Source organism: Cantharellus anzutake (genome assembly GCF_015039405.1).
Source record: "Cantharellus anzutake strain C23 chromosome Unknown EI90scaffold_15, whole genome shotgun sequence".
Taxonomy (NCBI): domain Eukaryota; kingdom Fungi; phylum Basidiomycota; class Agaricomycetes; order Cantharellales; family Hydnaceae; genus Cantharellus; species Cantharellus anzutake.
Window position 1 is genome coordinate 1128285 of NW_024066965.1, and position 12832 is coordinate 1141116.

The window sequence follows — 12832 nt, forward strand, 5'->3', positions numbered from 1 at the left end:
TGACCTCCACTCTGGGCTCCTGGACCTCCAAAACTGACTCTGGAGCCCTACTTCCCTTCCATCACCTTCTCCTTGCCGACTTCCAAGAGGTTATCCCACCTCTGGCTCTGACACCACCTTCAGTCCGACTCCAGAACACTCTGGGTCCAACCTCAACCTCGACACCTTCCAGATGAGCATGCAACACCTATGCTCCCGACTCCGGACCTCCGCTCTGGAATCCCATTCGCATCTCCATCTCTGGAACCTCCAGTCTTAGCTCTGACCTTGGACTTTGACCCCACCTCTGCTTATACCCATTGTATTGGTTAGCTCATTCCATTTAATTACGTTTGCCAATATTCCGGAATTTAACTTCCGAGTTTGGACTTTCCAGACTTACTTCGGACCTTGCAACTATTGCATTGCTCCATTCAATTCTGCTATTCTCCCTCATTCCTATTTGGGCTGCTGCTTTCTTTCTATTCAGTCAGCTGGCCATTCCCCACTCCCATCCTCCTCCCATCCTCCTTGGGCCTTGGCCCTTCACTCCGGGAAACACCATTGAGTCAAACCCTTGACCCTCAGTGTTGTTCCTCCTTCCAGCTCCCTTTGTCTGCTTTTGGAGTACCCTTGCTCCTTTTGATTTTGGACCCCTCCTTATATACAATGTACATAGTAACTTGTAACCTCAGTCCGAAATCGACCTGATTCCCCCCCTAAGAGACTTCCCCTCTGCTAGATCTGAAATTAGGGATCCCCAGGACAACCAGCAATGGCACAGCACTCCGCCTGAGTCGCTGAGGCTGAGGTCCTTCCATGCTAAGTCTCTGATTCCACTCCGGAGTTGTCCAAACTTGCCCAATCTAACAGTGGCCATGCTGGTGTATGATGTGTTTCATGAAGTGGGGATGTGCTGGGATGGGGAAATCGCGATATTCGGTTTGTTTGTGCAGTACTGGCTGTGCCTGCCTACAATGCAATGTGGCATCGATGCCAGATGAGTGGCTCTTGACTGCTTTCTCCACATGGGCCTTCATGCCTTGGTCAATAGCACAAGCCTTTGAGCAATAAAGCACATTGAGTTCGAGCTGTCTTGAACATAGTTTCCATATCAATTGAGCTCTGAGGACTTGAAAGTTGATGAGTTCATTTGTCCACTGATCATTCTTCAGCTTCTCCAACTTCCCGACAGCAGCATCACCCTGAGCACTGATGGCTTGCATAGCAGTGGTGAGGGATTGCTTCAGCTTAGCCACTTCAGCTGCGACTTTCTGCACAAAGTCTTGCGACTCAGGATCCTGAACATAATCCTCATGTCCCGATTCAGCACTAACAACCTCATCATAGAGTGCCTCCTGAGTCCTCAAAGTGGCACTCAACCGTTGATCATCAAACTGCTCCAACAACTCTGGGATAGGAACACAGTTGTTTGTTGCCAGGTGAGTTGTGACCTTCTGGAGTCGTTCATTGGCTCTCTTGAAACGGTCTTTAAGCCATTTGCCAGCATCAGGCAGTTTTGCTGACTCGATGTGCTCAGCTTGTATATCAATTAAGAAGAGGCGATGATAATGGCCAGTAATGTGAAGCCCTGGAACCAACTGCCAAAGTTGACTCCACACCCTCTTGCAGCCCTTGCCGTCAGTGAGGCCCCAGCACTCTGATTTACGTGGACGATACCAGAGTTGGCATGCAAATTGATGCCCATATGCATGGAAAATAGAAACACCCCATGCAATATGGGGTCCCCATTCAGGCGCTATATCATATTTCTTTAAAGCTGACACCCTATGTCATACAGTATTCCCACTTGCCAGTGGTCTGGGATGTGTTCGAAGAATTTTGCAATCAGTGCAAAAAGGTAGTGCTGCTTCTTGCCAGCGGTCTGGATGTTGACAAGGAAGAGGGGTATGTCATGATGGCACAGGATAGCCATGACTCCGGTATCTGCAAAGTAGTCAGTTGAAGCTTTGATGTGTTCCCCATCGGCAGCGATGAAGGACTCAGAGCATGCATCATACGTGGAGTTTGGAACCAGTAGGTTGGATTCTATCCTATCTTCTGCATTGGCTGAGCCACGTTCAAGATCAACGGCTTCTTCCTCATGATACTTGTGCTTCTTGGAGAGTTTTTTAGGAGGTCAGATCTTCTCAACATGGTCTTTCCACAATACAACAAATTCATCAGATAGGAAGATAGTTCATGGTGAAATGAATGTAGGATCTTTACTGCCCACACCTCCCTCCATTGCTCCTCAGCGATCCTTGTCCTTTATTTGCTTCAACTGGAAATTGGCATCACAACATACAATTGTCTGGAGTTCCTCAGATTTAGCGTGAGGTCCACCAAAGCAGAGGGGGCATCAAGAACAGAGATAATGACTAGGAAGATCCTTGTTCATGTCACTCTGATTGGGGATGTGATGGGTGTTCTCATAGATATGACTCCAGATAGGAGTAGTGGCATCAAACTTGGTACAGAGGTGAGGCTCCTCTGAGTGAGATCTAACAGGAAGGGGTACCAGAGGATCTTGGTTGTCCATGTGGGGGCCGCTGCCACCCATCGCACATGGGTCAAGCCTGTTTGGAGACGAACCATGTGGGCTTGTGCCAGGCTCACCAACTCCACTTGAACCAGGGAGACAAGACATTGGTAATATTTGAGAGCATTGGAAAAATGCCTGTGAAGGGAATCTCTTGTCTCGAAACTGTAACCACAGCTTTGAAGGATTATTTGAGTAGTGGCTGCCCATGCTTGGTTGTTTGGCACTGTTAGAATGAGGCGGAAACGGACGACTCCGGAGTGGAATCGGAGACTTAGCGTGGAGGGACCTTGGCCTCAGCGACTCAAGCGGAGCGCTGTGCCATTGCTGTTTGTCCATTTGGTCCTTAATTTCACAGTAGGTGAGCAGGAAGTCTCTTGGGGGCATTTCAGGTCGATTTCGGACTGAAACCAAGACGAGTATGTACAAGCGCCGATATATATAATGGAAGGGGCAAAAGCACAAAGAGAACAAAGGGTGACCGAATCGGAACGAAGACGTCTGAACGGGAACAAAGGGTAGAGGGAGCGGAGCGGTACCGAAGGTCATAGGGCAAGACCTGTGATACATCCGAAAGGAGGTAGAGAGGGCGAGGCCCAGAGGGGCAGGAGGATGAGGGGAAGTGGGGATGATGACTAACTGGCTAGAATAGAAGGAAGCAGTAGTCCAAATAGGGATGAAGGGAAAATGCGAGAAATACATTACAGGCAGCGAGAGCGCCGAAGGCGGTCCGTGAAGCTCGGGGGTTGCGGAGCTTACGGAGGTTACGGAGGCAGGGTTGGAAGTCCGAGGAATATTGGCAATGGTGTTTACGTAGTATGAGGTCACCAATGCAATGGACTAAGGCTGAGGTGGAGTCAAAGTCCGAGGTAGGGACTATGATGGAGGCTCGGAGTAAGGTACGAGCGGTGTCCGAGTGCGAAGTACGGAACAACGGTAGAAGGTCATAACTTGGTGGAAGGGTGGTGGAGGAGTAACGGAGGGAGGAGAGAGTGGCGGAAAGGAGAGTAGTCAGGTCCGAAGGTGAGTATCAGAGCGGACGGGGGAACCGTAGGAGGATAACAGGAGGGTGGAGGTGTTGTGAAGGGGGAGCGGAGTAGTAGGAGGAGGTGTGTTGCCAGGACCGAAGGTGAGTATCGGAACGGCAGCGGTAGGTTATGACTCCGGAGGTGAAGAGGGTGGAGGTCCAGAAGTCGGGTCGGGGTCGGGTATGCACGGATATGACAGGCACAGTGAATCTGAATAACAATGAGACCCATTCCAACATATCAATGCTCACAGCAAGCGATGGGCAGTATGGGGCACATGGAAACAAGCCTCATTCAACGAGTTGAATGTAAGATGGATGAACGTCACAAACAAGAAGAATCTCTTCCTTCCGGTCAAGTGCACACATGTAACTTTGAGTGGCTGGTGGCCATGCCCACAATTGCAAGCATCTGCCACAGGTGAGACCCCAGAATGATGCAAACATTTCCATTGCATGTACACAGGTATTAGTTGTGGGAGCATGGTACTGTCATATCCATACAACTCCGGACCTCCACCCCTGATTCTGGACCTCCATCTCCTCCTCCAGAACTCCACATCCTCCACATCCTCCTCCCCCTGTTGGTTGTTGAGAGCCCACTCTACCTCTGGCTCCAACACAATGTCCAACACTACCTCCAGTCCGACTCCGGTTTACTCTGGGTCCAATCCCAACCTCGTACCTTCCAGACCAGAGCTTGTGATGCTCCACACCTCTGGCTCCGGACTCCTGTACTGGAACCCCATTGCACCTCCACCTCTGGAACTCCGGTCACGTCTCTGCCTCTGGACTTTGACCCCCTCCTCCATCTTATCTCCTTGTATTCTTTATTGCATTTCATTTATTATGTCTAGCCAATATTCTGGACTTTGACTTCTGACTCCGGACCTCCAGAAATTACTCCGGACCCTGCAGTCTCTACTGTATGGTGTCATTTAATCCTCTTGTTGCTTCCTCCTTATTTAGATGGCTGCTTCCTTTCCACATTAGTCAGCTGTCATTCCCCACAACCCACTCCACTCCTTCCCCTCTTGGTCTTGCCCTTTTGGGAAGCACCATAAAGTTCCAACCCTTGACCCTTGGGGTTGTTCCCTCATCCAGTCCCCCTTTGTCTCCTTCCAGTTCCCTTTGTCCTCTGACTCCACTCCTGTATTATTATATATACACTCTGTACATAGTTTCCTGTACCCCTAGTCTGAAATCGATGACTAGAGAACCAGAATCGACTGGATTGTCCCCCCATGAGACTCCCCCTTGTTGACCTGAAATTAAGGACCACCTTAGACAACAAAGCAGTGGCACAGTGCTCCACTTGAGTCGCTGAGGCCAAGGTCCCTCCTTCCTGAGTCCCTTCTCTGCTTCCAGACTATTACATGCTCTATAACAGGTACCATCCCAATGTGCATGCTGCTTTGCACACTTCATGGCATGATTAGACTGGCAAGCCTCCAGGGGTGTGCAGGCTACTGTAACTTTTGAGTCATCCAAGCTTATGGGGATGACCCCTATGAATGGTGCGGATCAGGTGTGCTGGGGCTGGGGCAGATCAGATGTTTTGAAGCCTTCAAGCTGATCAGCATGGAAGACAGAGGCAGGGAATTGAGCATCTGCAGCTGATGCTTGGGTTTCAGGCTGCTTGGTTGAGTCTTGACATGGAACAGAGGGCCCAATTCCGGGGATGTGTTAGAGACCTGTTAGAACTGGGCGAGGGCAGACAATTCTGGAGGGGAACCGGAGACTTAGCAAGGAGGGACCTTGGCCTCAGCGACTCAAGCGGAGTGCTGTGCCATTGCTGTTTGTCCATTTGGTCCTTAATTTTGTGGGAGGCGAGCAGGAAGTCTCTAGGGGGCATTTCAGGTCGATTTTAGACTAAGGCCTAAAACAAGTATGTACAAGCGCCGATATATATAATGGGGAGGGCAAAAGCACAAGGAAACAAAGGGGATCCGAATCAGAACAAAGGCGTCCAAATGGGAACAAAGGGATGACAGAAGTGGAGTGGTACTGAAGGTCATAAGGCAGAACCTGTGGTACATCCGAAAGGAGGTAAGGAGGGCAAGGCCCAGAGGGGCAGGAGGATGAGGGGAAGTGGGGATGATGACTAACTGGCTAGAATGGGAAGAAGCAGCAGTCCAAATAGGGATGAGGGGAAAACGCGAGAGATACATTACAAGTGGTGAAAGTGCCGAAGATGATCCATGGAGCTTGGGGGTTGCAGAGCTTACGGAGGTTACGGAGGTGGGGTTGAAAGTCCAAGGGATATTGGCAATGGTGTTTATGTAGTATGAGGTCACCAATGCAATGGACTAAGGCTGAGGTGGAGTCAAAGTCCGAGGTAGGAGCTATGATGGAGGCTTGGAGCAAAGGTACGAGCGGTGTCCAAGTACGAAGTACGGGACAGCGGCGGAAGGTCGTAACTTGGCAGGGGTCGGCAGAAGAGGGCCAGAGGGAAGAGAGAGGAAGGAGGAAGGAGGGAAGGTGTGGAGGAGAGGGAAGGTGTCAGGACCGAAGGTGAGTATCGGAGCAGACAGGAGGAGAGTAGGAGGATGACGGAAGGGTGGAGGTGTTGTGGGGAGGAAGCGGAGGAGTGGGAGGAGTAGTAGGAGGGTGGCGAGAGGGGTGGTGTTCGGTCCGAGGTGGGTATCGGAGCAGACAGAGATAGGACAGGAGAGGGATGGAGGAGTGGAGGTGGCATGGGAGGTGAGAGGAGGTGTGGTGCCAGGACCAAAGGTGAATATTGGAATGGACAGCGGTAGGGTAAGACTCCGGAGGTGGTGAAGGAGGAGGTCTGGGAGTTGGGTCGGGATTGGGTATGCATGGATATGACAAGACCAGATCGAGATGAAGGAGTTGTCTCCATGGCGGAGGGCTTTGGCCTCAGTGACTCAGACCAGGAGCGCTGTGCCAAGTGCCCTAATTTACTTACTGGCAACGAGAACTAAAGGGGGATCAACTCTAGTTGATTTTATCACTGGGGTGTAACCTATGTACAAGTTAAGTATATATATAGTTACAGCGAGGGCAGGCCTGTGAATGGCAGGACCGAGTGGAGCAGAGCTAATGGGGTTAAACATTAGCTGACTGAATATTACCGACAAGTCGGGTTACGGGGTTAGCGGAATGGCAGGTGATAACCCAGAAATGGAAAGGAGGGATAGGCCTGAAGGTGGACTTGCAGGGCAAGCAAGTGAATTGCCCAGCAGGGGCGGGAGTGTGCTAGCAGACATCGGAGCTGTCCGGAGGCCTTCAAGGCTCCATACTTAGGGAGGTGTAGGTAATATATTGAAAAAAGGGGTGGTGACCATTGAGGGAGGTGGAGGTGATTGCAGAATATGGGAGCTCCGAGGTTAGTGAAGAAGGAGCAGAGGTAGTGGAAGACAATGGCTGTGGGTGGATATGACAGTATCCCCTTCTTAGGCCTGAACCCTTGAAGGCCCAGAATTAGTAAGGTGAGGGGAGCTGTACTTACAGAAAAAAAATGAAAACAGAAATGAGGAGTGGAGAGAAAGGAGAGATGGGAGAGGAGTCAAGGTTCCTAAGGAGCTTTGGGACCAGGCTTGTCTGGGTACCGAGAATGGAAAGCTTTGATGTGTGATCGAGTTTGCTGGCAAGGAGCCATTGTGTCTCCTCGTCAGTCCCTTCATAGCCTAGCCACTTGACCAGGTAGAGCAAACGTCGGTCAATCTTGGAGTCGAGTATCTCTTCAATCTCGAACTCCATTTCGCCTTTGATTTCTATTGGAGGTGGAGGTGGCTGGTGGCAGTTTGGAATGATGTTCGGGATGGAAGGTTTGATCTGCAAGACATGGAATACCGGGTGAATGGCTCGCATGTTTTCCAGCAGGCGGAGGGTGAGGGAGTGGGTTCCAATGTGGGCAATGATCTCAAATGGGCCGAGGTTTTTCTTGGAGAGCTTCTTGGAAGGTCGGGTGGAATGGAAATACTTGGCCTTTACATAGACTGAAGTTCCTACCTCGAAAGCTGGGGCAGGACTCCGATGGGAGGGTGCCGGGCCTTGGTAATGGATCTGAGCATGTTGCATTTCCTCACAAAGGAAGTGGTGGAGGGAGTCGAGATCTACCAAGTACTCATGGGTGTGTACTGAAGTTAGGTCTCGCTCCAGGTGAACGGTGATGTTCGGATGGTAGCCTTTGTTGGCAAAGAATGGAGAGACGCCTGTGGTGGCATTCGGAGCGTTGTTGTATGCAAACTCCATGAGAGGTAGGAGTTCGGACCAATTATCCTGCTGGTAGTTACTATACATACACAGGTACTGCTCGAGCATCTGGTTCATCCGTTCAGTCTGTCCATCTCCTTCCAGATGATAACCAGAGGTGAAGTGGAGGTGGATGTCAAGGGCCTTACCAAGTGAACAGAAAAAATGAGAAACAAACTCCGGACCCCTGTCGGAGGTGATGTGGGAAGGAACTCCGTGCTTGGAGAACACATGGAGGAGGAATAGCTTGGCCAGTTCTGGAGAGGTGATGGTATTGTGGGTAGGAATGAAAATGCACTGCTTGGACAGGCGGTCCACAACGACCAAGATGGAAGTGAATCCGGAAGAGGAGGGTAGCTGTTTGATGAAGTCCATTGAGATGGAGTTCCAAGGACGTTTGGGGATGGGGAGTTGTTTGAGTAAGCTGTAAGGCTTGTGATGGGGAACTTTGGCACAGGCACAAGAAGTACAGTACAGGAGGACACATAGCTCTTGACAAAGTTACGGATGCCTGGCCAGGTATAATCATGATGGACTAGATCCAGAGTCCGGTTTTGACTGAAGTGTCCGGAGAGCTGGTGGTCATGTTTGTCTCGCAAAACATGGAGATGAAGATCATTGGAATCCAGAACATAGATGTAGTTGTCCAGCCTTAACAGGCCTTCGGCATCAATGGACCAGCAGGAATTGGGGAGGTTGGGGGAAGCGAGATGAGAAGAGATTGTGGTATTGGAGGAGAGGGAGGCTAGAATGTCTTGATGGAGAGCCTCTGTGTCGACGAGTACGGCTGCTCGGATTACTGTGGCAGCTAGGAACGTGGCTCATAAGGATGCAGTGAGCTGCTCCGAAGTGAAGACTGGTTGGAAGTTCTGTGGATTGATGTGAGCGTAGTCCATATCCCCTTCTTTGGGATAGACGTCCCAGTGTCTAGTCAACGCATCTGGTTTTACTCCGAGTCTTCCAGGATGGAATCGGACAGTCATGTGGAACTGGGAGAGGAACTCTGACCAGCAGGCTTGCCACCGGGTCAAGAGTTTAGTAGTGGAGAAATACTCGAGGTTCTTGTGGTCGGTGACGATGTCAATTGGGGTTCCTGAACTTCAAGGTAGTGACGCCACGATTGGAATGCATTGTGAATGGCAAGCAGTTCCTTATCATGGGTGTTGTAATTGAGCTCCGGCACCGAGAGTGTTCTGGAGCGGAAAGTGACAGGGCAAATCTCTCCGTTATCGCAACGGATGGACAGGATTCCGGAGATCGCATAATCAGAGGTGTCAGTTTCTACAATGAGAGAGGCATCGGGTACCCAATGTGTCAGGATGGGAGCAGAATTGAAGGCTTCTTTCAAGGTGTTGAAAGCAGAACAACAGTCATCAGAGAATAACCAGGGGGCTTCTTTACATGTGAGGCACGTCAAGGGGACCACAATGTCGGAGTATTGGTGGATGAAACACCGATAGAAGTTAGCGAAGCCAAGGAAAGACTGGACATCCTTGACTTTACAGGGCTCGGGCCAATCTTGGACGGCTTTAACCTTCTTGATGGACATGGTGAGTCCAGAGGGAGAAAGGCAGGATCCGAGATATTCCATAGTGTCCATATGAGATTCACATTTCTTCGGATTGGCGTATAGGCCATGTTTGCGGAGTCTCCTAAGAACTTCTTGGACATGCTCCTGATGTGAAGCCATGTCTTCTGAGTAGGTAAGGATGTCGTCTAGGTAGACTACCACAGAAACGTCCAAGAGGTCAGCAAAGATTGTGTTGACGAATTGCTGGAAGGCCGCAGGTGCATTTGTGAGACCGAATGGCATGATGAGCCACTTGTAGGAACCATAGCACATGCGGAAGGGAGTCTTCCATTCATCGCCTGCTGCAATATGAACCAGGTGGTAAGCATGCCGGAGGTCGAGTCTGGTATAGACAGTGGCACAGCTAGGTGCGTCAAGGAGGTCTGAAATGTGGGGAAGTGGGTAGCGATCTTTTTTGGTGATCTTGTTCAGCCCTCGGAAGTCAACGCAAAGATGGAGGGATCTGTCCTTCTTGCAGACGAAGAGGACTGGTGCCACATGAGCGGAAGTAGCAGGATGAATGAACCCGGAGGCTAGGTGTTCATCTAAGAACGCCCGGAGAGCCTCGAGTTCTGAAGTAGAGAGGGAGTACATAGTACCCAAGGGTGGTGAAGTGCCTTCCTCAAGGTCGATCTTCAGGTTGTGCTCATGGTGCAGTGCTAGCGTTGAGGCTTTGCTCTTACTGAACACATCTGCAAACTCATGGTACTCCTTCAGAATGGCTGAAAGGTCAACAGAATCGGTGTGGGAAGAGGCAGCCCTCAAGCGGCTGTCCTTGGAGGGGATGGTTAGGCTGAAGGATACCGACCCTTCAAGTTGACAAGCCTTCGCAAATGTGGAACGGCTGACAAACTCGATAGATGGTATTGGAGGAATGGGAGCCTGGGGCTGAGGTGCTGGCAGAACATCAGATGGTTGGATGTCGGATGACGGCAGTGTTGCTGGAGACGATGGGGGAGAGCTCAGAGTAACTGTCTTGGTAGGTTCAGAAGTTCGGAACGTAATACTGCTTGAGACCCAGTCAATCAACGGATTGTAGCGGGTAAGCCAGTTGTGTCCCAGGACTAGAGAACAAGAACCATCCAGCAATGTGACAAAGAAAGTCATGGGGGTGAAGTTTCTGGAAGCGAAGTGGAGGGGAATATCAACGGCGCGGGTTATGATTGAGTTAGTGCTGTAGTTGTAGAGGTTTAATCTGATATGTCTTCAGGGCCAACTTCTTCATGAATGTGTCGTCGATGAAGCAGTCTGAAGACCCAGAGTCTATGAGTGCAGGGACGTTCTCATAGGTGTGGAAGAGTTTATTTTTTGTCCTTACATCAGACAGAGAAGAAGAAACAGGAGAAGAGAGAGAAGAGAAGTGGAGAGAGGTGGAACAATCTACGGAAGTAGGAGGAGGAGGAGGAGGAGAGAGTGATACATCAGCAACACTATCTACAACGGGTAGAACATCAACTGAAGGGTCGACATTAAGAGGAGAAAATAGACCATCAGAAAGAGAAAAAGAACAGGAATGTGGAGGGAGGATAAGTCGGAGATAGAAGATTTAGGCATACTTCTTTGAGTGCATGGAGGGAAGCATCACAACCCCCGGTCCATGTGGAGTCCACAGGGGTGCAGACTAATTTTTTCCCTCTGCAGAAGCGGATCCTTGCTCCTCGGTCTGGACCATACAGGCCTTAGATGCATGAGAAGAAGACTTGGGGCAGTCCTTGACCATATGGCCAGACTGACTGCAGAACATGCAAAGTTTCTTGTCGAGACGACGCTTATGCTCTTGTGGCATGAGCTTGCCATTGTCTCCAAGTTTTGAAGAAAGATCCGGCTTAGCGGAGCTGGCCTCGGACTTTTTGTTGTCCTTTGGAGGCTTGCTACCAGAAGTGGAGTTGAACGAGGAGGAGGAAGGAACGGGGTCGGAGCGAGAAGCGGTAGTGGTCTTGTTGAAGACATTGGAGGAGGGTTTTGCATGATGTGTCACTTCGGATTTACGCTCCCAATAGCACGCATCGAAAGTCTGTGACAAGGTGCAAGGTTCCGGGGGAGTAGAAGGTTTACCTACCCTGGCAATGTCATCCTTGATACGTTCCGGCAATCCATTGTAGAAAAAATGATGGAGCGCGGCTTCTCCGTAACCATGAAGTTGAGAAGCGTGTCAATTGAACTTGACGATGTACTTGTTGATGTGGTGCCCGTCCTTCATGTCCAGGGTCATTAGTTGGACTTCAGTGTTGCCCACAGGATTGTGAGGACCGAAGTTGGTTTGAAGTTCGTTGATGAACTCCTGGTAGTTATTCATCCATCAAGGAGGAAGTGTAGGATTTTGATTGAATAATAGATCCGGCTTGAACCAATTGAGGGCCATCCCCTTGAGGTAGGACTGCACAAAGATGACCTTGGCACAGTCGCTAGCAAAAGCAAGGGGGTGGTCCTGGAAGTTCAGTTCGCATTGGACCAGAAATACTCGGAGTTCTCAGGGATCTTTTCTGTCGAACTGTTCGGGCTCATGGACCTTGGTCTGGAGAGCAGAGGATGGTGGAGGAGGTGGATGGCCAGTGTGACGAGCCAAACTGGCGATGGCTTGGGCTAGCTGTGTAATAGCTACGTTGGGGATGGGCTTGGCATCATCAGTGGTTGGGACAGTAGGGATGGTGTAAGGAGTGGTAACCCCACCCTTCATTCATTATCTTATTGTATATTTGTCTCGATTTAAACATGTATAAACAATGTATATACAATAACATGGGAATTTGGGAAAGGAACAGAACTCCTCCATGCAGCTCAACTTTATTGGCAACCTGAGGATTGAGGAGAACTGGGGTTGGAACCTACACCAACCCCTTACAGATGGGAGGGTCAGCAGGAGGAGGGTTGACGAAGTTGGGGACCTCAGAACTGAGTCCAAAGAAGTGAACTGGATCTATGGGCTGTTCCATGGCATCTCTGAAGTCAGAATCTGCAACTGGTGATCGATTTCTAATGGGACGCATGATCAGAGTCAACAGGAGAGGGGTTTCTAAATTAGAGAAGCTGCGAAACTCAACTGGGTTTCTACGACTAGGACCAGGCTGCGAGGGTTTGGGGGATGGTGAGGCAGAGTTAGGGACTAATGTGCATAGTTGTGAACGAGTGCGAGGGGCTTTGGGTGCCATACAAGATGTGTACTTGTCAGGGAGTGATAAAATACTTCAGAGACCAGATCGAGACGAAGGAGTTGTCTCCATGGCGGAGGGCTTCGGCCTCAGCGACTCAGACCAGGAGCACTGTGCCAAGTTACACATCTGTGCCTTAATTTACTTACTGGCAATGAGAACTAAAGGGGGATCAGCTCTAGTCGATTTTATCACTGGGGTGTAACCTATGCACAAGTTAAGTATATATATAGTTACAGCAAGGGTGGGCCTGTGAATGGTGGGACCAAGTGGAGCGGAGCTAACAGGGTTAAACATTAGCTGACTGAATATTACCAACAAGTCAGGTTATGGGGTTAGCAGAATGG

At 50.1% G+C, this 12832-nt stretch overlaps 1 protein-coding gene across 1 annotated transcript; it reads right to left on the reverse strand.

Moving 5' to 3' along the window:
* Positions 1-1143: 1143 nt before the first annotated feature.
* Positions 1144-2577, reverse strand: EI90DRAFT_3014990 (uncharacterized protein; the record flags this gene model as incomplete). Its single annotated transcript, XM_039056848.1, has 4 exons — positions 1144-1163; positions 1184-1738; positions 1765-2098; positions 2458-2577. 4 exons carry the CDS (start codon positions 2575-2577, stop codon positions 1144-1146), a joined length of 1029 nt encoding a protein of 342 aa, XP_038918256.1.
* Positions 2578-12832: the final 10255 nt, after the last annotated feature.